At 49.7% G+C, this 22,430-nt stretch overlaps 2 protein-coding genes across 2 annotated transcripts; one reads left to right on the top strand and one right to left on the bottom strand.

The window, feature by feature from the left end:
* The first annotated feature begins 644 nt into the window (after positions 1 to 644).
* LOC128899802 (olfactory receptor 14J1-like) lies at positions 645 to 1,232 on the top strand. Its single transcript, XM_054179504.1, has one exon. It carries the CDS (start codon positions 645 to 647, stop codon positions 1,230 to 1,232), a length of 588 nt encoding a protein of 195 aa, XP_054035479.1.
* Positions 1,233 to 21,216: 19,984 nt separating this feature from the next.
* LOC128899804 (olfactory receptor 14A16-like) lies at positions 21,217 to 22,176 on the bottom strand. The gene has a single exon (XM_054179506.1). The coding sequence runs from the start codon at positions 22,147 to 22,149 to the stop codon at positions 21,217 to 21,219; it is 933 nt and encodes a 310-aa protein (XP_054035481.1). The 5' UTR covers positions 22,150 to 22,176.
* Positions 22,177 to 22,430: the final 254 nt, after the last annotated feature.

Below are 22,430 nucleotides of genomic sequence, written 5' to 3'. Positions count from 1 at the left end.
TCTGAGCAGTGTCTGCTGCCTTCTCAGGGTGACATGGGAGCATGGTCACCCTGCAGCTGAGGTGCAGAGCAGGGTGACTTAGAGTCCATGGGGAGCTCTCCCACTCTTGCCTTTTACCCTAAGGCAGAACCAAGCAGTGCTCCAGCCCTGGAGCTGAAGGAAGGTCCCTGAGAAGAAGCAGCAGCAGGTGTCTGTGTGACAGGGGAGGGTCTGTGGGGAGTGGTTTTGGTTGTGCTGAGAGAAGTCTCCTCACACTATGTCCTTCTCTTTTGACAGTGCCTCCTGGCCAGAGGCAGCAGATGGCCAACAGCAGCTCCAGCACCCACTTCCTCCTCCTGCCATTCCCAGGCACAAGGCAGCTGCAGCTCCTGCACTTCTGCCTCTTCCTGGCCACCTACCTGGCTGCCCTGCTGGGCAATGGCCTCATCATCACCACCATACCCTGGGACCACCACCTCCACACCCCCATGTACTTCTTCCTCCTCAACCTCGCCCTCCTTGACCTGGGTGCCATCTCTACCACTGTGCCAAAATCCATGGCCAGTTCCCTGAGGGACTCCAGGGACATCTCCTATGCAGGATGTGCTGTTCAGGTCTTTCTGTTTGCCTTTTTCATTTCAGCAGAGTTTTCTCTCCTCACCACCATGTCCTACGATCGCTATGTTGCCATCTGCAGACCTCTGCACTATGAGACCCCCCTGGGCAGCAGAGTTTGTCTCTACATGGCAGCAGCTGCCTGGGGCTGTGGGATTCTCACTGCTCTGCTGCACACAGCCAATACATTTTCCCTGCCCCTCTGCCAGGGCAATGCTCTGGACCAGTCCTTCTGTGAAATCCCCCAGATCCTCAAGCTCTCCTGCTCCACATCCTACCTCAGGGAACTTTGGCTTCTTGTGGCCAGTGTCTGTTTATTATTTGTCTGTTTTGTGTTGATTGTGGTGTCCTATGTGCAGATCTTCAGGGCAGTGCTGAGGATCCCCTCTCAGCAGGGACGCCACAAAGCCTTTGCCACCTGCCTCCCTCACCTGGCTGTGGTCTCCCTGTTTCTCAGCACTGTAATCCTTGCCTACTTGAAGCCCTCTTCTATCTCATTCCCATCTCTGGATCTGGTGCTTGCAGTTCTGTACTCAGTGGTGCCTGCAGCAGTGAACCCTCTCATCTACAGCCTGAGGAACCAGGAGCTCAAGGATGCCCTGAGGAAAATGCCCACCGGATGCCTTCAGAAGCAATAAACTCTTTGTCCTCTCCTGCAGAGCAGTTCTGATGTCACTCACAGTCTGGTTTCTCTCTTTTTGGCTGCTGCTGGTGCTGTTACCCTTGTGAGAATGTTGTTTCCCCACCAGAGTATTTCTTCAGACCATTTCTGTTTCAGTGTTGGCCTGTCTGCTGTGACCCAGAGACTGCAGACAGGAGCAGCTGTGCTCCCTGGGTGTGCAACATGCAAGGAAAACTTCTTCCCATCTAGAAGTTCATAACAGAGACAGAGGAGTCTGGTAAAACTTTATTTGAATAAAGGCAGAGTCCACAGGACAATTCCCTGTGGGGTCTCCTCATTGCTGAAGGCACAGCTCCCCTTTCATCCTCCTTTTCCAGGTGCAAATCTTCCTCTTCCATTCTCCACTGGCTCAGGTACTCAGGATTTAGTCTTTCCCCAAACCCCTGCTACATGTCCCCCTTCACACGAACCCTCCCTGCTTCATACATCCTATGCTCATTTCAATTAGGTTCTCCACTTCTCTGGGTGGGGAAGTTAATATTCAGTAGTCTGTTAAGCCTGTGCTCTGGCCTAAAAGTTCAGCAGTTCAGGCTGTGTTCAGTGTCTGCTCTCTTCAGACAGACCCCTACTGATTTATAGCAAGCTTCAAGGGAAGGGACTTAGCAGAGGCCCCTTTGTGATTTACATACACACAGGGAAGGTGAACTGTCTGGGTCCTCCCTTTCTCTTCCAACTCCCTCTTAGCCAATTCTTCCTCTGTAAGGACACTACCTCCTTTTGATCCCATCAATCCCTCCTCTTCTTGCTTTAATAATTGTCTTTACAAAATTCATTCCCCATTAACTAAATCCTTTCCTCTTGGCTCATTTCTGATGTTGGTCTTATTTGCAGATACATCATACTGCTCTTTTTTGTAGCCTTTTCTGGCTCACTTGATATGGCTACAACCTGCACCTGCCTGACTGCAGGATGGATAAGCCATACAAAGCAGGGTGTCAGACATGGTAGAAAGATTAGAGCTGCTGTTGCACAAAGAGAGAAGAATGACACTCGTTTGGCCCATGGCCCACCAGGCAACCAAGACAATGTGTCCCATTCCAGTCCTTGCCAGGTTTGGACTGGCACATGAGCTATTTCCCTGCTGTTGGTGGCTATATTTATTGCTGCCTCCCCATTGGCCTCAATCTGTAGGCACCAATCAGATGTATTAAACTTTCCACATCCACCTCCTTCCTCAGCTAACAGACAGTCTGGAGAGTCCTTTTGGGTGCATTACCTCTCACATGTGAGTTTGGTGTTTGGCTAATAGTACCAGGCCCAAGGCAGTCTCATTGCTGTTGAGTTCCACCACAGCCTGTAATGGAATTCTTCTGTTCAGCATATATTGGAGTTCCATGTCACCAACTACCATTTTGAGCCCAGGTTGCAGGTCCATAGGTCTCTGGCATTCTTTGGGGCAGCCACTCATCATCACCCCACACCTGAGCACTCCAGCTTCAAAGGATCTTTACTCTCCCTCCACGTCTTCAAAAATGGGGATCCCCAATTCATTGCTTTCCTGAAGAGGTAACAAGAAAAATCCCAGCTGGATGATCCCTCATGTGCAACTCCCCCCACAGTGTGCTGGTAGTTCTGGATAAGCTGTTTGTCCACAAAGCCAAAATAATCCATCTGGGGCTTTCCACCAATTTTTAGATGCCACAGAATTTTGAGGTATTTGATATTCCCCAAGATGGATTTGTCCCTGAACCATTGAATATGTCACTGTCAGTGCTGTTCATACAATTTTTAGCCTTCTCCCTAGACAAGTACCATAAAGGGTCTTCAGGCCACCAAGCAGAGTGGGTACCATTGTATCTTAATTTCTGTTTACAGGGGGTTTCTCTTACCCATTTACCAAAAGAGCTCCCCTTTTGCTCTGGGCATTCTGCTCCTATAGTGTCTGATGTCAGTGCCCATTACTGAGGTCTTTCATTTTTACTTGGAATCATTGACTGATTCCATTTAATTCTTTGGTAGGGATCAAAGCTAGTTCCTTCCCATGGCCATTCTCCACTCATCAGCAGACCTGCACAGACCCAGCAATTAGAATAGAATAGAATAGAATAGAATAGAATAGAATAGAATAGAATAGAATGGAATAGAATAAACCAGGTTGCAAGAAAACTTTGAGATCATGGAATCCAGCCTATCACCTAACACTATCTAAACCATGGCACCAAGCACCCCGTCCAGTCTCTTCCTAAACACTTCCAGTGATGCTGACTCCACCACCTCCCTGGGCAGCACATCCCAATGGCAAATCACTCTTTCTATGAAGAACTTCCTAACCTCCAACCTAAGCCTCCCCTGGCACAGCTTGAGACTGTGTCCTCTTGTTCTGGTGCTGGCCACCAGGAGAAGTTACATTTAAGTTCTGTGCCACTTTCTCAGCTAGATCTACAAATCAATTTTTGCCTACAAAAGGGATTCCCAGTTCCTTTGGTAACTTTTCCTTGAGCTCTCTCTGCAGTGTGCTCACCTCACTTCCAGTTCATGGTTTAGACATTGCGGTGAAGAGGTTATTAATTTATGAATTGTGAAATATGAATTATGAAAATATTATTTTTATTAATTATCAAATTATTAATAACCGATGAATCACCAACTTATACACATGTTCTATTGCACGTTCGTGAAATAGATTCCACAAATGGCTTAGTATTATGATTAGAACTTAATTGAACTAGATACAAATTATTTCCATTAAGTATAATGAAGAGTGCAGTTCCTCCGCTTGGCCACTAGAAGGCGACTTGGCGGAACACGGGTGGCTTCTGATCACACACAGCAGTGTACACTGTGGTGTTGGGTTACTGTCTCCTCTCTCCGCAGCAGTGGAGAGGGGATAATGGAACCTGGGCTTAGCTAGTAAGCAGGTTCCCTTCACAGGACTTGACAAGTTGCCTCCAGACGATAGGCAGTGGTCCTGGTGGGGTCGGCCCGTGGGGCTGGTAGGGCTGGTCCCAGGACGGGGTTGGCCCTCAGAGTCGGCTCGCACGGCAGGGCGGGGCGATGGTTCCTGGTAGGCAGGCTCAGAGGCTTCCGATAGGGCACGGCTGCAGGCAGGGCAGAACCGGCAGGGGTCAGCCCAGATACAACAGGTCTCGGAGCTGATATAAACAGCCTAGGGGAAGAAATGCGGCTGCGTAGAGCAGTGGCTTCCCATATAGTTAGCTTAAAGGAGCAGTGGGACTCTCAGAGAGGTCCTGGGCTTGGAGGAGTATAGGCACGAATGGTGCTCTGGATTTCCCTGAGGTTTACAGGGCTCGGCGTGGCAGCTCCTCACTCACGATAGTGCGGTTATGCGTATGTGCGGACTACCAGACTTGGTCAAGTCCTTTCTCCCCGGCAGCTGGGCAGATCTTACCCTCGGGGGTTGGTCCAGTCCTCCGGTGGCACGGTGGGCTCTCCCAGTCAATACGACTGGCTGTGGCGACACTGGGCTCCTCGGCTTAGTGCAGCATCCTCCCTCTATGGAGATGATTCTCCAACTGCTTCCCACGATGCAGAAGCTTTTAGTATGCGTTCATGTATATAACAGAAGCTAAACAACAATAAACTCGATGGCAGAGGCTGCGGTTTGGAGGGTTACACACTCAAACAAGCACAGAGACAAAGTGGAAGAGGGGGCAACTTGTTTACCAGCTGGGGTAATACTTATAGAATCCCTCGAGGCTGGGTTTGACCAATGGGCACTCTCATAAACAACTGGCTTCAGCCTATGGGAAAGCGTGAAGCTAGAATTCTGCCATATTTGGCGTTTGCATGAGCACAGCATGCGCTAGGTGCATGCTGGCCTGGCTAATGCCTTGGCTTTTATCTTCCTCCTGAAGGAGGGGGAACTTGCCCACATGCTGGGACAAGATTCAGTATCTGGGCATAATGTGCCTTCACCGCACAGAAGCAATAAACTCTTTCTCCTGCAGAGCAGTTCTGATGTCACTCAGTGCAGGCCCAGCCTGGCTTCTGCATTTGGTGGTGGTGGTGGTTTACTCTTTATCAAACATCCCTTTTCTAACACATTCTCTGCTTTGCTGACCAAGAGTTTGTGCAGCAGGACCTCTGCTCTTTGCTTGGTTAAAAAAATAAAGAACCTTTCATTAACATTGTCCTTCCACCAGGAATTTTCCAGTGCTTCAGGGCCAGGTCCTGTGCAGATTTTGGGGAGAAAAGAGTCCCAGCACAGCATCACTGCCAGAGAGCACCAGCACCTGGACTCCCAGGGCAATTCCCTTTCCACTTCCAGCCTCTCCTGGGTCAGTGCAAGGCCTGAGTGCTGTGGCAGCTTGGTCATTGTTCTGCTGCATGCCAGTCCTGGGAGCCAGGCAGGGACAGGCCATGGGAACTACTCTGACTGAGCTGCCCCCCAAGAGCAGTTCCACAAAGACAGATGATCTGCTCAGGGCAGAGTCTGAAGCCTTAGGGCTTCATCCAAAGTTTCTCTCCAGAGCAGGTCCAAGGATGCATCCCAGGGATGCAAACAGCAGGAAACAGCTCAAGTGTGAGTGTGCAGGTGTGGTAGGTTGAGAGAGGGCTTAGCTCTCCCTCCTCCACAGAGTAAGAAACCACAGCTAACTCAGTCGAAGAGCAAAAGCTATATATTTACAAGCATATATGGAAAGCAGGTTATATATAACACAATATATACAGGTATTTACAATATATACACAGAAATACACAGCAAAGACAAATAACACAACAAAAATCCCTCCCTCTTTGGACCCCCCTCTCTCTCCCCCCCTTACCTCCCTTTTTCCCCAAAAAGGGGTTAGAGAGAGAGAAAGGCAAGTTACTAAGGAAAAGAGTTGTTAGCAAGCTTCAAAAGCCCATGCAGGATTAGTGTTTGCTTATCTGAAGGCCAAGTCCAGCAGTTCGCAGAAGAAGCAGGCAGGGAGAACAGGCTGAAACACCAAACTCCCCCAACTCCCAAACCGAACTGAACTGAGGAAAAAATTTTCCAACCGCTTCACAATCTAAAGCTGAATTTTTGTTTATCAACCAATGAAATTCGTTTAGAATATCAGAATGTTTTGGTTCTAGTACCAAAAACATTAGCCAGTGTGTTCCAGCAGTGTTTGTTCTTAAAGGCACAGCCTCAAACGACCACAGTCCACCCCTTTCTAAACAATTTCATTGGCTGTTCGTACTGTCCATCCAATCCAGAACAATATTTACAGTTCGTAAGTTAAGTTCATCGTCCATTCCGGCTATACTCAGATGTAGATGATTCAGAAGTCCAAGAAAATCCAAAATCAAGAAAATGGAAAACAGTTTGTCTCTCCGCAGATGAAGCGAAGAAAAAGGGAAACAGGGACTCAGGGACTCTCAGTTGACTCAGGGCTCTCAGGGTTCTCAGGGTTCGTGCACCGTAGATTCCTCAGGGACTCTTTCCTTTGGACGCGCTGTAGCTGTACAACATTCTGAAATTAAACTCTCTCAGCTAAAGTTAAATCTCTTTGTGGAATACACTGAATTTCACCATTCTCTTGCATTACCCAATAAGTGTGACCCGGACCTTCTGCTGAAACCACCCCTCGGACAGGTTTAGCCTCTCCTGAGGGCGAAAATACCCAAACAGTTTTACCTAACAGATTCTTTTCCCTAACAACAGGAACTCTATCACCTTCTACTTTCTGTAGCAGATCAGAATGTGCAGGTCCAGCTCGGTTCACTGAACCTCTACTATTCACCAGCCAGGTTGCTTGTGCTAAATGTTTCTCCCAGTTTTTCAAAGATCCACCTCCCATGGCTTTGAGAGTGGTCTTCAACAAACCGTTGTAGCGTTCAATCTTCCCTGCAGCTGGTGCATAGTAAGGAATATGGAAAATCCACTCAATACCGTGCTCTTTTGCCCAGCTCTTTACAAGGTTGTTCTTGAAGTGAGTTCCGTTGTCTGACTCAATCCTCTCTGGAGTTCCGTGTCTCCACAGGATCTGTCTCTCCAGACCGAGAATGGTGTTGCGTGCAGTTGCATGTGGGACTGCGTAAGTTTCCAGCCATCCAGTGTTTGCCTCTACCATACTAAGCACGTACTGCTTACCAGAACGAGAACGTGGTAGAGTGATGTAGTCAATCTGCCAAGCTTCACCATACCTGTATTTGGACCATCTGTCACCATACCACAAGGGCTTAATTCTCTTTGCCTGCTTAATAGCAGCACAAATGTCACAGTCATGGATGACTTGTGTGATGGCATCCATGGAAATGTCTATGGATCTGTCACGAGCCCATTGGTATGTTGCATCTCTGCCTTGATGTCCTGACGAATCGTGAGCCCACCGAGCTAAGAATATCTCACCTCGGTGTTTCCAGTCGAGATCAAGTTCAGAGTCCTTGTCTACTTGAGAAACTCTTGCAGCTAAATCTGCCTGATGGTTGTGCTGCTGTTCCTCAGTAGCTTTGCTCTTGGGAATGTGAGCATCAATGTGTCTCACTTTCACTGGAATTCTCTCGATTCGATCAGCAATGTCTTGCCACAGTTCAGCTGCCCAGATGGGTTTTCCTTTCCTCTGCCAGCCATTCTTTTTCCAGTTCTTTAGCCAACCCCATAGAGCATTGGCTACCATCCATGAGTCGGTGTAGAGATAAAGCTTTGGCCATCTCTCACGTTCAGCCACGTCGAGAGCTAGCTGGACAGCTTTTACCTCTGCAAACTGACTGGATTCTCCTTCTCCATCCTTCGCCTCTGCAACTCGGCGTGTTGGACTCCACACGGCAGGCTTCCACCTTCGCTTGTTCCCGACGAGACAACAGGAACCGTCTGTGAACAAAGCATATTTCTTTTCATCATCAGAAAGGTCATTGTAAGGAGGAGCTTCCTCAGCACGAGTTACTCTCTCCTCTGGAGGTTTAGCACAGTTGGTATCTTCAGGCCAACTTGAGATCACCTCCACCAGACCAGGTCTTTCAAGATTTCCCATTCGAGCTCTCTGTGTTATCAGGGCCATCCACTTAGACCAGGTGGAATCTGTGGCATGATGTGGTGTGGAACCTTTGCCTTTGAACATCCAATTCAAAACTGGCAATCTGGGAGCTAAGAGAAGTTGTGACTCAGTTCCAATTACTTCAGAAGCTGCTTTCACTCCTTCATAGGCAGCTAGAATCTCTTTCTCTGTTGGAGTGTAATTAGCCTCTGAACCTCTGTAACCTCGACTCCAGAAACCAAGAGGTCGTCCACGTGTCTCACCTGGAGCTTTTTGCCACAAGCACCAGGTTGGACCATTGTCACCTGCAGCCGTGTACAAAATGTTCTTAATGTCTGGACCATCTCGCACAGGTCCCAGACCCACTGCTTGGACTACTTCTTGCTTTATCTGGTCAAAGGCTGCTTGTTGTTCAGGTCCCCAGTGGAAACTGTTCCTCTTTCGAGTCACATCATACAGAGGTTTCACAATCTGACTGTATCCAGGAATGTGTAGTCTCCAAAATCCCACTATCCCCAAGAAACGTAGAGTTTCTTGCTTGTTCGTGGGATTTGCCATGGTAGAGACTCTATTTACCACATCCACTGGAATGTGTCGGCGTCCATCCTGCCACTGCACTCCCAGAAACTGGATCTCTGTGGTAGGACCTTTCACTTTGTCTCTCTTGATGGCAAAACCTGCATTCAGGAGAATGTCCATGATTTTGTTACCTTTCTCGAAGACTTCCTCAGCAGTTTTACCCCAGACGATGATACCATCGATGAACTGGATGTGTTCTGGAGCACCACCTTCCTCCAGAGCATCATGGATTACTGCATGACAGATGCTGGAGCTGTGGATCCAGCCCATTGGCAGTCTGTTGAAAGTGTACTGGATTCCTCTCCAGGTGAAAGCAAACTGAGGTCTGCATTCCTCTGCTATGGGAATAGAGAAGAAGGCATTAGCAATGTCTATGGTAGCATACCATTTGGCCTCTTTGGATTCCAGCTCATACTGGAGTTCCATCATGTCTGGTACTGCTGCACTCATAGGCGGAGTTACTTCATTCAGGGCTCGGTAGTCCACTGTCAGACGCCAGTCTCCATTCGGCTTTCGCACAGGCCACACTGGACTGTTGAAAGGTGAATGAGTTTTGCTGATGACTTTCTGACTCTCCAACTGATGAATCAGATTCTGAATGGGCAACAAAGAGTCACGGTTGGTTCTGTATTGTCTGTGATGCACAGTCCGAGAAGCAACCGGCAACTTAATGTCCTGAATCTTGTGTTGTCCCACAACTGCAGATTCATCAGAAAGCTCAGGTCTAGCAGACAGCTTCAGTTTTTGTCCATCAATTTCTACAGAAGCTACTCCAAAAGCCCATTTGTAACCTTTAGGGTCTTTGAAACGCCCTTCTCTCAGAAAATCAATTCCCAAAATACAAGGTGCATCAGGTCCGGTCACAACTGTATGCTTTTTCCATTGTTTACCAGTTAAGCTTATATTAACCTCCACTTTACTTAACTCTTGAGATCCACCAGTGACTCCCAGAATAGTTATGGACTCTGATCCCTGATAATTTGATGGCAATATGGTGCACTGAGCTCCTGTGTCAACCAAGGCCGTGTACTTCTGAAAGTGTGAAGTGCCAGGCCACTGGATGTACACATCCCAATAGATTCTGTTATCTGTATTACCCCTCTCCTCCCCCTGGCGGGAGGCAGGGCACCCCTAGTTATGGGGAACATGTCCACAGGTGCAACGAGCACACTGTGCAGTGTTAGAACTGGAGCCACTGTTGGAGCTACTAGAGTTGTCCTGGGGAACTGTAGAAGTAACAGCTACCCTTCTGGTATTGCTACCTCGGGTTCTGCCACTTTGCAGTTCTCTCAGTCTCCTGAAAAGATTAGAAGTTGGTTGACCATCCCACCTGTTCATGTTCTCACCAAACTGATCACGCAGGGTAATCCAAATAGTCCTACGTGACTGCCTTGGTGGTCTGTTTTGGTTTGATCTGTTTTGGAATGACCTCCTTGGAGGATGTCTATTCCTCACAGATGAAACCTGTACCCACCTGGAGGAAGAATTGGAATCATCTCTTTGTGCCAATTGGGAGATGGTGTTTTTAAATTCATCCTTCAGCTCTTTCATGCAATTCTCCAGTTTTCCAGACAGAGTTTCAATGGCTGAAACCAAAGAAACACGTGTCATGCTATCATCCAATTGTCTCAATTGATCAGTGAATTGGCCAACCGTAAGAGGAGCTCCACCATAATTTCTTGCTACAATTCTGCTTGCCAGAATGTTTGCATAATTAGAAGGAGCAAGCTTGATGAGCTTTTTAGCAAGACCATTTCCTACAGGAACATCATCAGGATTCAGAGATTCATGTTCACCATAGAGTACCTCTCTAACAGCAAATTCTCTCAGACGCTTGATTCCCTCATCTATGGTAGTCCAGGGCTTAGGATTCCATGGAAGATCATCTCGGGAAGGGTATCTCATGAGAACCGCCATTAGAAGGCGTATCCACAGATTAACCTTACCGAGAGCCTTGCCTAGATGTCTATCTATTCCATTATCCTTCGAGAGAGTTCCTAGCTGGGCTGCTGACTTGTCTCCAACCATTAGAGCTGGAGCACCTGTATCATAACATCTACCAAGCCAAGCGAGAACTGGCTCCTTATCTGCTCTGAGATAGTCTTTTCTCACATTTCTAAGCTCCTCACGTGGTGAAGAGCAGTCGGTTATGTCATCTTGTTCTTGCTCCTCTGCCTCCTGTTCCTCAACTTGTGGTCCCAACAACCTCTCAAGGATCCCTTTAAGCTGAGAAGCACCACCACTAGCTGCTGTCCTACCAAGAGATGCATCTCGATCCTCTGATGATCTCAATAACTCAGCTATATTTTTAAGACAAATTTTTTCTTCCTCCCCAGCAGAAGAACCTTGCTGTGCATCCCCGTCAGCTCCTGAATCAGCTTTAGTCTTACCCTTCCTTGTTGTTAAAACTGCTACTTGCTTTACTGGAGCTGTGTTTGGGTTTCCAGCTGCCTTATTATCAGAAGCTGATAAGCTTTGAGACAGATTAGTTGCTTTGGAGGACGCTTCCGCTCCTGCCATGGAAGAAGGAGGAAATGACTTTGCCTCGTTAATGGTGGCTGCCTGGGACACAGGAGCCGCCATGTTTGGGGCTACTGTAGCCCCTGGCTGCTTGCCAGAATCATCACCATTGCTATTCAGAGCTGCCTTGCCGATTGACTTTTTAGCTTTATCTTTAACTGACACAGATTCTCCATTATCATCCTCACTGGATGTTCCTGAAACAGAGCTAGGGTGGCGTTTTCGTCTCTTTGTCCTCCGTCTAATAACAAAACATGCCTTATAAACTTTTCTCTCCCGGTACAGTGTCACTAGCAAATACACATTACTTATCACCAGCAGCAGGACTACACACATCAAGAAAATCAGCTTTGGATCCCAGCCATCACTTAAAATTACCCTTTCACCGAGCGGAATCTTAAACTCTTTTATCTCAATAGGGAGTGTGCTAGATGTAACATTCCTGTACTTTTTAACATAAAAGAATTCCAGGCACTGATCATACAGAAGCCGAATCTTGTACTTAAACCACAAATATAATTTTTGCATTATATATTTACCTATCTTATCGATAATCATACCCAGGCAATACTTGTAGATCAATACACCAAAGACCGAGAAGAACAGACGCTCAAAAAGCCAAAACACCTTCATGTTTGCTCGTTCGACTTAAGCAAGCAATAAATCAAACTAATTTGTCAGCAAGCCCCGAGTTGGGCAGCCAATAAATGTGGTAGGTTGAGAGAGGGCTTAGCTCTCCCTCCTCCACAGAGTAAGAAACCACAGCTAACTCAGTCGAAGAGCAAAAGCTATATATTTACAAGCATATATGGAAAGCAGGTTATATATAACACAATATATACAGGTATTTACAATATATACACAGAAATACACAGCAAAGACAAATAACACAACAAAAATCCCTCCCTCTTTGGAACCCCCTCTCTCTCCCCCCCTTACCTCCCTTTTTCCCCAAAAAGGGGTTAGAGAGAGAGAAAGGCAAGTTACTAAGGAAAAGAGTTGTTAGCAAGCTTCAAAAGCCCATGCAGGATTAGTGTTTGCTTATCTGAAGGCCAAGTCCAGCAGTTCGCAGAAGAAGCAGGCAGGGAGAACAGGCTGAAACACCAAACTCCCCCAACTCCCAAACCGAACTGAACTGAGGAAAAAATTTTCCAACCGCTTCACAATCTAAAGCTGAATTTTTGTTTATCAACCAATGAAATTCGTTTAGAATATCAGAATGTTTTGGTTCTAGTACCAAAAACATTAGCCAGTGTGTTCCAGCAGTGTTTGTTCTTAAAGGCACAGCCTCAAACGACCACAGCAGGGCTGGGGCACACAGCACTGTCCTGGCACAGAGAGGCCTCCTGCCAGAGGCCTGAAGGAGCAACAGAGCAGGCTCTGATCTGTGTCTCTGTTCACTGCACAGCCTGGGGAAGCTGTCCCAGGGTAATCATCCTGCTCTAGGTACGCACCACCACCATTTCCACCCTTGGTCTCTCATCCCAGCTTGCAAAATTTCTTTGTCCCCCAGTTGCAGGTCACAGGATCAGGAGGTCAGCAGTGGCTGCTGGCATTGCACAGATGAGATGCAAGCATGGCCATGGTGTGTGGGGTGAGAGGAACCTGAGTGAGCACAAACACTATCATCTGTTGCTGGGGTACCAAGGCATTGGAGGAGTGAGGAGCCTCCCAGCCACTGGCAGGGGCAGCAGGAGGCCAGGGACACTCTGCCTGCTGCAGTGCAGAGCCTGTGTGAGGGATGGGGAAAGACTCTGAACATCCTGAGGTTCAGAAGCAGTTCATGAGGCCAGCTCAGGTGTGGACACCTGACAGAGCTCTGACATTTCTGTGGGTGACTGCAGCACAAACCTCCCTGCCCCAGGGAGATTCTTCTCAGGTGTCCTGCAGAGGCTCATTGCAAATGTTGCTGTCTGCTCACATCACCCTTCAAGGGCTGAGCCCTGAAATGTGCACAGAGCCATCAGAGAGGTTCTGGCTCCTTGGAAAAGGCATCTTCAGGAAGGCCAAGAAAGAGGCTGAGGCAAACTCCAGGCTGGTCACCCTCAGCACAGTCATGGTGCTGGGTCAAAAGTGATAGATCAGACACTTCTGCAGGCATCTGCAGGCCCTTGCAGGACAAGAGAGAGATCATCAAACCTGTCTAGGTAAGGGCAAGAAGGGGATATTGTGTGCCTGGACCTTATCCAGGGCTTTGCAACGGTCTCCCATGGTCTCTGTAGAGCCAGACTGCTGACAGCAAGATTGAAGGAATGGATGAAGTGTTGGGTGGGAAGGTGGGTGGTGGATCAAGCCCAAAAGTCACCAGGGCAGAGTCCTCCTGGCAGCCTCCTGGCAGAGTCCTCAGGGCAAGCCCTTGGGCCAGCACTGTGCAATGTCATCATAATCTCCCTGCACCTTCTGACTCAGGGCCTCTGCAGCTCCTTTGGGGATGAGGCCAAACTGGGCACAGGCCTTGAGCGCTCAACCTTCCCCACAGCTGGTGCATGGTATGGGATGTGGTAAATCCACTCAATGCCATGTTCCTTTGCCCAGTCCCTTAGCAGATGGTTCTTGAAGTGGCTTCCATTGTCCCATTCAATCCTCCCAGGGGTGCCATGTCTCCACAGGACATGTCTCTCTAGGCCCAGGATGGTGTTGTGAGCAGCGGCATGAGGTGCTGGGTAGGTCTCCAGCCACCCTGTACTTGCCTCCACCATGGTCAGTAGGTGCTGTTTGCCACTGTGAGACCCAGGAAGGGTGATGGAGTCGATCTGCCAGGCCTCTCCGTACTTACATTTCGACCATCTCCCCACATACCACAGAGGCTTCATGCACTTGGCCTGCTTGATGGCAGCACAGATGTCACACTCATGGATACCCTGTGAGATGGCCTCCAGAGAGATGTCCACTGATCTGTCCCCAGCCCACCGGGATGTGGCATCTCTCCCTTGGTGGCCAGAAGTGTCATGGGCCCAGCGAGCTAAGAACAGCTCACCCTTGTGTTCCCAGGCCAAGGCTATTTGGGAGATTTTAGCAGCCAGATCTGCTTGGTGGTTGTGCTTGTGCTCCTCTGTGGCTCTGCTCTTGGGGATGTGTGCAGCCATGTGCCGTACCTTTATTGGCAGCCTGTCCAGGTGGGCAGCAATGTCTTGCCACAGCTCAGCGGCCCAAAGAGGCTTCCCTTTCCTCTGCCACCCATTCCTCCTCCATTCCTTCAGCCACCCCCACAAGGCATTGGCTACCATCCAGGAGTCAGTAGAGAGTTCTTTTGTTCCACTATATCCTTGGCCAGCTGGACAGCTTTTCCCTCTGTGTACTGACTGGATTCGCCTTCTCCATCCCTTGCTTCCGCCACTTGCCTTGTCGGGCTCCAGACAGCTGCCTTCCATCTCCTCTTGCTGCTTACAAGCCAGCAGGACCCATCTGTAAATAGAGCATAGCCCTTCTCATTGTCAGGGAGATCATTGTATGGGGGAGCCTCCTCAGCACAGCTCACTGTCTGCTCTGGTGGCATTCCCAAGTCAGCACCCTCTGGCCAGTTGCTGATCACTTCCACTATGCCAGGATGTTCAAAGCTCCCCATCTGAGCTCGCTGAGTTATCAGGGCCATCCACTTCCTGCAGGTGGCATCTGTGGCATGATGTGGGCTTTAGCCCCTCCCTTTGAACATCCAGCTGAGGACTGGAAGCCTTGGAGCTAGAAATAGTGGTGACTCAGTCCCAATGACCTCAGAGGCAGCCCGGACACCCTCATAGGCAGCTAGGATTTCCTTCTCTGTTGCGCTGTAGTTGGCCTCGGAGCCTTTGTAGCCCTTCCTCCAGAAACCTAGGGGCCTGCCCCTGGCTTCACCAGGAGCCTTCTGCCATAAGCTCCACGTAGGACCATTCTCACCGGCCACAGTGTACAACACATTCTTGATCTCTGCTCCAGTTGGTACAGGTCCCAGACCCATAGCCTGAACCACCTCTCGTTTCATCTGCTTGAATGTTACCTGCTGCTCAGGTCCCCACACAAAATCATTTTTCTTCCTTGTTACATGGAAGAGAGGCTTCACAATTTGCTGTACCCAGGAATGTGCATTTTCCAGAAGCCCACAAGCCCCAGAAAGGACTGTGTCTCTTTCTTGTTCATGGGCTGCACCAGAGTGGCTACCCTGTTCACCACCTCCAGAGGGATGTGGCAACAGCCATCTTGCCTTCTGACACCCAGGAACTGGATCTCCCTGGCAGGCTCTTTCACCTTGCTTCTCTTGATGGCAAAGCCAGCCTCCAACAAGATATTGATTATCCTCTCACCCTTCTGATAAACTTCCTCTGCTGTCTCATCCCATACAATTATGTCATCAATGAACTGCAGGTGCTCAGGGGCTCCACCATTCTCTAAGGCAGTCTGGGTCACCTCATGGCAGATGGTTGAGCTATGGACCCAGCCCTGAGGCAACCCATTCCATTGGTACGGTCCTCCCCTCCAGGTGAAAGCAGCATCCCGTTAAGCAGCATCTCTGTCATTAACCAAACCACGTGACATGGGTCCAAAAAATCCAGCCAAAAACCTGTCTGAAGGCTTGGAACATTAGAGTCATAGACTCATAGAATCAGTCAGAGTTGGAAGGAACCACAAGGATCATCTAGTTCCAACCCCCCTGCCATGGGCAGGGACACCTCACGCTAGATCAGGCTGGCCAGAGCCTCATCCAGCCTGGTCTTAAACACCTCCAGGGATGAGGCCTCAACTACCTCCCTGGACAACCCATTCCAGGGCTTCACCACTCTCATGGTGAAGAACTTCTTCCTCAAGATCTTCAAGAGTCTTCAAGATCAACATCACTGCTTCCAATCCTTTCTTTCCAAAGTGCTGGCGTTGGAGTGCCAAAATATTGTGGTGGTTTAAGCCTTACCTGGAGTTTAATCTACCAAAAAAAGTAAACAACCCGGAGTCAGTTTGGAAGTAGAAGTAAATTTTTAAACAAAATATGTCTATAGCAATAACAGGGGGGACATACAAGGGTAAGGAATAAGGGTGAATAGGAGAATAAGCAACCCCAAATGTGGATGGCCTTGTATCTCCCTCGGTGCATGTGGAGTTCAGTCCTGTAGAGAAGCGTGGATGCGGCAGGGAGAGGATAAGGCCTGAGCACGTGGCAGAACCAGGAAGCCAGCAGCAGCTGTGGGTCCTTTCAACCAGGCAAGGCAGGAGCAAAAAGAGCTCATGGCTGCCATGGTCTTGCCATTATAGTCTTGCTGGATTGGGTTAGGGTTAGGGGTTAGGATTAGGGTTAGGGTTAGGGTTAGGGTTAGGGTTAGGGTTAGGGTTAGGGTTAGGGTTAGGGTCCATTAGGGTTAGGGTCAGGTTTAGGGTTAGGTTTAGGGTTAAGTTTGGGTTAGGGTTGGGGTCGATTAGGGTTAAGTTTGGGGTTAGGGTTATGGATAGGGTTAGGTTTAGGGTTTGGTTAGAGTTCGGTTAGGGTTAGGGTTAGTCTTTCTGGACAGGAAGTAGGTGAGACACAGACTGATTTAGTCTCGGGGTCCCCTCCTCCCAGGATGGAGAAAACAGATCCACTAGGAACAGGTTTCTTTTGTCCCCTGGGACAAACCTGGCAGGGTTCTTGCAACCCAACCCCAGGATGGTGTCACCCATAGAAGAGGGTTTAAAGGAACCCAGTATGTACTGGTATGAGTCCCAGACTGTACTGCGATGTGGCCAGGTGACTCAGATTGTACTGGTATGGGGCCCAGTCTGCCTGGGAGTGGATAGTGGAAGGGGGCCAGAGCTTCAACTTTGCCCATGTCTGTACTGGGAGGAGATCAGGAGATGCAGTATGCACTGGCATGGTCCCCAGTCTGTACTGGGTGATGCCATTGGATCCTGTTTCTGGAACATGTCCTGGACTATACTAGTTTCTGGGACAGGTCTTGGACTATACTGGGATGGGATCAGGACACCAGTTTGTACTTGGACAGGGCCCAGTCTATATGGAGAGGGAGTCACGGAATGCATCTTGTACTGGAACAGGGTCCACGCTGTAATGGGAGGGCATAAGGGGTTCCACTTTTTATTGGGACAAGGACTAATATGTACCTGGAGGGATGAAAGGGATCCTGGTTGGACTGGGACAGGTCACAGACTGTACTGGGAGGGCATGAGGGTGTGCAGTTTGTACTGGAATGGATGCAGATGGTGCTGGGAAGGGAGTCAGGGAATACATTCTGTGCTGAGATGGAACCCAGGCTGCAGAGCTAGAGGACAGTAGGATCCAGTTATTATTGGGATGAGGCCACATCTGTACTGGGAGGCAACAAAGGAACCATGTTTGGACTGAGTCTATACTGGAAGGGGGTCAGGGTATCCAGTATGGACTCTGACTAGGTGCAGTGTGTAATGGGAGGGGGTTGGGGTATGAAGGCATGAGGACACCTCCTGTTTTGATGGCAGTGCTACTCTGGAGCAGCTCTGTCCCAGAAGCAGCCCTGGACTCTCCCTGCCTGCAGGCCCAGCACTACCACACAGCAGCAAAATGCCCAAGCTGCCAGAGCACTCAGGCCTTGCCCCAGCACAGAGGCTCAGCAGGAGAGGCCTTAGAGGAAGGAGCCTTGGAGGAAGGAGCTCAGAGAAACAAGTCCCTGCAAGGTCTTTTATTGCGTTGAACACAGAGAGCACAGCTCCTCATGTCTGCAGCCTCTGAGTCACAGCAGACAGGACAACACTGAGCCAGAAATGGTCTGAAGAAAGACATTTGTGTGGGAACAACATTCTCCCAAGGGGAACAGCCCCAGCAGCAGCCACAACTCAAGCAGTTAGGCTGGGCCTACACTGAGTGACATCAGAACTGCCCTGCAGGAGAAGACAAAGTTTATTGCTTCTGAAACATCCAGGGATCAGTTTGCTCAGGGCAGCCAGAGCACAGGCTTAACAGACTACTGAATATTAACTTCTCCACCCAGAGAAGTGGAGAACCTGATTTAAATGAAGATAGGATGTATGAAGCAGGGAGGGTTCGTGTGAAGGGGGATATGGAGCAGGGATTTGGGGAAAGACTAAATCCTGAGTACCTGAGCCAGTGGGGAAAGGGAGAGGGAAATCTGCATCCAGAAATGGAGGATGAAAGGGGAGCTGTGCCTTCAGCAATGAGAGAGACCCCACAGGGAATTGTCCTGTGGACTCTGACCTTGTCCTGTGGACTCTGACCTTGTCCTTATGGGCGACTTCAACCTGCCTGACATCTGCTGGGATCTCAACACAGCAGAGAGGAGGCAGTCTAGGAGGTTCTTAGACTGCATAGAGGACAGCTTCTTATCCCAGGTGCTGCGTGAGCCTACCAGGGGCAAGGCTATGCTTGACCTCCTCTTCACCAACAGGGAAGGGCTGGTGGGTGATGTGGTGGTCGGAGGCTGTTTAGGGGCCAGTGACCATGAAATAATAGAATTTTCAGTATTCAGTCAAGCTAAGAGGGCCAGCAAGAAGACCTCCACTCTGGACTTCCGGAGGGCGGACTTCAGGTTGCTCAAGGAAATAATTCAGAGGGTTCCTTGGGAGAAAGCCCTTAAAAATAAAGGGGTCCAGGAGGGCTGGACCTGCTTCAAGAAAGAGCTGATGAAGGCTCAGGAGCAGGCTGTGCCAATGTGCCGGAAGAGGAGCCGCCGGGGCAGACGGCCAGCCTGGCTGTGTAATGAACTTTTAATTGAACTAAGGGAAAAAAAGAGGGTGTATAATCTTTGGAAGAAAGGTGAGGCAACCCATGGAATGTTTAAAGAGGTTGCTAGGGCATGTAGGAGGAAAATTAGGGAGGCAAAAGCATATTTGGAACTTAAACTGGCCTCTGATGTGAAGGACAACAAAAAGTCCTTCTATAAATATATTAATAGCAAGAGGAAGGGCAGGGACAACCTCCACTCCTTGGTTGACATGGAAGGAAATGTTGTAACACAGGATGAGGAAAAGGCAGAGGTACTTAACACCTTCTTTACCTCAGTTTTTACTAGCTGGAAAGAACGTCTACCAGACAGCTGGCCTGCAGAACTGGCAGAGGGAGCCAGGGAGCTGCATGGTTTCCCTGTGTTCCATGAGCAAGTGATAGGAGCTCTCCTCAGCAGCTTGGACCCCCACAAGTCCATGGGACCAGATGGGATCCATCCTAAGGTGCTGAGAGAGCTGGCAGATGAGCTGGCCAAGCCACTCTCCATTATTTTTCATCAGTCCTGGCTCACTGGAGAGATCCCAGCTGACTGGAAGCTGGCCAACGTGGTACCCATCCACAAGAAGGGCCGGTTGGATGAGCCAGGGAATTACAGGCCTGTCAGCCTGACCTCAGTGCCAGGAAAGATTATGGAGCAGGTCATCCTGAGTGCAATCACGCAACACTTAGAGGATGGCCAAGGGATCAGGCCCAGCCAGCATGGGTTTAGGAAGGGCAGGTCCTGCCTGACCAACCTGATCTCCTTCTATGATCAGGTGACCCGCCTGGTGGATGTGGGGAGGCCTGTGGATGTAGTCTACCTGGACCTCAGCAAGGCCTTTGACACCGTTCCCCATAGCAAACTCCTGGCCAAGCTGTCAGCCCATGGCTTGGATGGGAGCACACTGAGATGGGTTAGGAACTGGCTGGAGGGCCGAGCCCAGAGAGTGGTAGTGAATGGTGCCACATCCAGCTGGCAGCCAGTCACCAGTGGTGTGCCCCAGGGATCAGTACTGGGCCCCTTGCTCTTTAACATCTTTATTGATGATCTGGACGAGGGCATCGAGTCCATCATCAGCAAATTTGCTGACGACACCAAGCTGGGCGCAGGAGTTGATCTGCTGGAGGGTAGAGAGGCTCTGCAGAGGGACCTCGACAGGCTGGGCAGTTGGGCAGAGTCCAATGGCATGAGATTTAACACATCCAAGTGCCGGGTTCTGCACATTGGCCACAGCAACCCCATGCAGAGCTACAGGCTGGGGTCAGAGTGGCTGGAGAGCAGTCAGGCTGAGAGGGACCTGGGGGTGCTGGTCGACGGTAGACTGAACATGAGCCTGCAGTGTGCCCAGGCAGCTAAGAGGGCCAATGGCATCCTGGCCTGCATCAGGAACAGTGTGGCCAGTAGGAGCAGGGAGGTCATTCTGCCCCTGTACACTGCACTGGTTAGGCCGCACCTCGAGTACTGTGTCCAGTTCTGGGCCCCTCATTTTAGGAAGGATGTTGACTTGCTGGAACGAGTCCAGAGAAGAGCAACAAAGTTGGTGAGGGGTTTGGAACATAAGCCCTATGAGGAGAGGCTGAGGGAGCTGGGGTTGCTTAGCCTGGAGAAGAGGAGACTGAGGGGTGACCTTATTACTCTCTACAACTACCTGAAGGGAGGTTGTAGACAGACGGATGTTGGTCTCTTCTCCCAGGCAAGCAGTACCAGAACAAGAGGACACAGTCTCAGGCTGCGCCAGGGGAGATACAGGCTGGATGTTAGAAAAAAGTTCTATACAGAAAGAGTGATTGCACATTGGAATGGGCTGCCTGGGGAGGTGGTGGAGTCACCATCACTGGAGGTTTTTAGGAGAAGACTTGACGGGGTACTTGGTGCTGTGGGTTAGTTGCTTGGGCGGAGTTGGATTGGTTGATGGGTTGGACGCGATGATCTTGAAGGTCTCTTCCAACCTGGTTTATTCTATGTATTCTTCTATTCTTCTATTCTTCTATTCTCTCTCTTTATTCAAATCAAGTTTTACCAGACGCCTCTGTCTCTGTTATGAACTTCTAGATCAGAAGAATTCTTCCTTGCATGTTACACACCCAGGGAGCACAGCTGCTCCTGTCTGCAGTCTCTGGGTCACAGCAGACAGGCCAGCATTGAATCAGAAATGGTCTGAAGAAAGACTCTGGTGGGGAAACAACATTCTCACAAGGGGAACAGCACCAGCAGCAGCCAAAAAGAGAGAAACCAGACTGTGAGTGACAACAGAACTGCTCTGCAGGAGAAGACAAAGAGTTTATTCCTCCTGAAAGCATCTAGTGATCATTTTCCTCAGGGCATCCTTCAGCTCTTGGTTCCTCAGGCTGTAGATGAGAGGGTTGACTGCTGGAGGAACCACTGAGTAGAGAACTGCAAGCACCAGATCCAGGGATGGGGACGAGATAGAAGTGGGCTTCAGGTAGGCAAAGATTACAGTGCTGAGAAACAGGGAGACCACAGCCAGGTGAGGGAGGCAGGTGGCAAAGGCTTTGTGGCGTCCCTGTTGAGAGGGGATCCTCAGCACTGCCCTGAAGATCTGCACATAGGACAACACAATGAACACAAAAAGGACAGAGAATAAACAGGCACTGGCCACAATAAGCCAAAGTTCCCTGAGGTAGGATGTGGAGCAGGAGAGCTTAAAGATCTGGAGCACTTCACAGAAGAACTGGTCTAGAGCATTGCCCTGGCAGAGGGGCAGGGAAAATGTATTGGCTGTGTGCAGCACAGCATAGAGAAAGCCACAGCCCCAGGCAGCAGCTGCCAGGTGGAGACAAACTCTGCTGCCCAGGAGGGTCTCATAGTGCAGGGGTCTGCAGATGGCAACGTAGCGATCGTAGGACATGGTGGTGAGGAGAGAGTACTCTGATGAAATGAAACAGAGAAAGAGAAAGACCTGAGCAACACATCCTGCGTAGGAGATGTCCCTGGTGTCCCTCAGGGAATTGGCCATGGATTTTGGCACAGTGGTGGAGATGGCACCCAGGTCAAGGAGGGCGAGGTTGAGGAGGAAGAAGTACATGGGGGTGTGGAGGTGGTGGTCCCAGGCTATGGTGGTGATGATGAGGCCATTGCCCAGCAGGGCAGCCAGGTAGATGGCCAGGAAGAGGCAGAAGTGCAGGAGCTGCAGGTGCCCTGTGCCCGTGAATGGCAGGAGGAGGAAGTGGGTGCTGGAGCTGCTGTTGGCCATCTGCTGCCTCTGGCCATGGAGACCTGTCCAAGGAGGGAAAGGCAGTGACAAGTTAGTGCACATTTCTCTCAGCCTCATTGTAACCCCTGTCCCTGAGCTTCAGGAAGAATGGATCAGCTCAGTCTCATCACTACCAAAAAATGGCACAGTTCATCACAGCTTCAAGTGCAGCAGGGATGCAGAATTGCCATGACGATTCCTTTGGAGTCAGAACAGAAAGTGACCAACACCCCAGTCCCAGAGAACAAGAGTCCCATGGAGAGGTGGAGAAACAGGGAGCA

Source organism: Dryobates pubescens, unplaced genomic scaffold, assembly GCF_014839835.1.
Source record: "Dryobates pubescens isolate bDryPub1 unplaced genomic scaffold, bDryPub1.pri scaffold_71_arrow_ctg1, whole genome shotgun sequence".
Lineage (NCBI taxonomy): Eukaryota > Metazoa > Chordata > Aves > Piciformes > Picidae > Dryobates > Dryobates pubescens.
Note: the sequence above shows the minus strand (reverse complement) of the source record. Positions and strands in the feature narration are given on the sequence as shown.

Bases quoted from the DNA above. Each gene is read 5' to 3' on its own strand.
- LOC128899802 (XM_054179504.1), top strand. From the start codon at position 645: ATGTCCTACGATCGCTATGTTGCCATCTGCAGACCTCTGCACTATGAG.
- LOC128899804 (XM_054179506.1), bottom strand. From the start codon at position 22,149: ATGGCCAACAGCAGCTCCAGCACCCACTTCCTCCTCCTGCCATTCACG.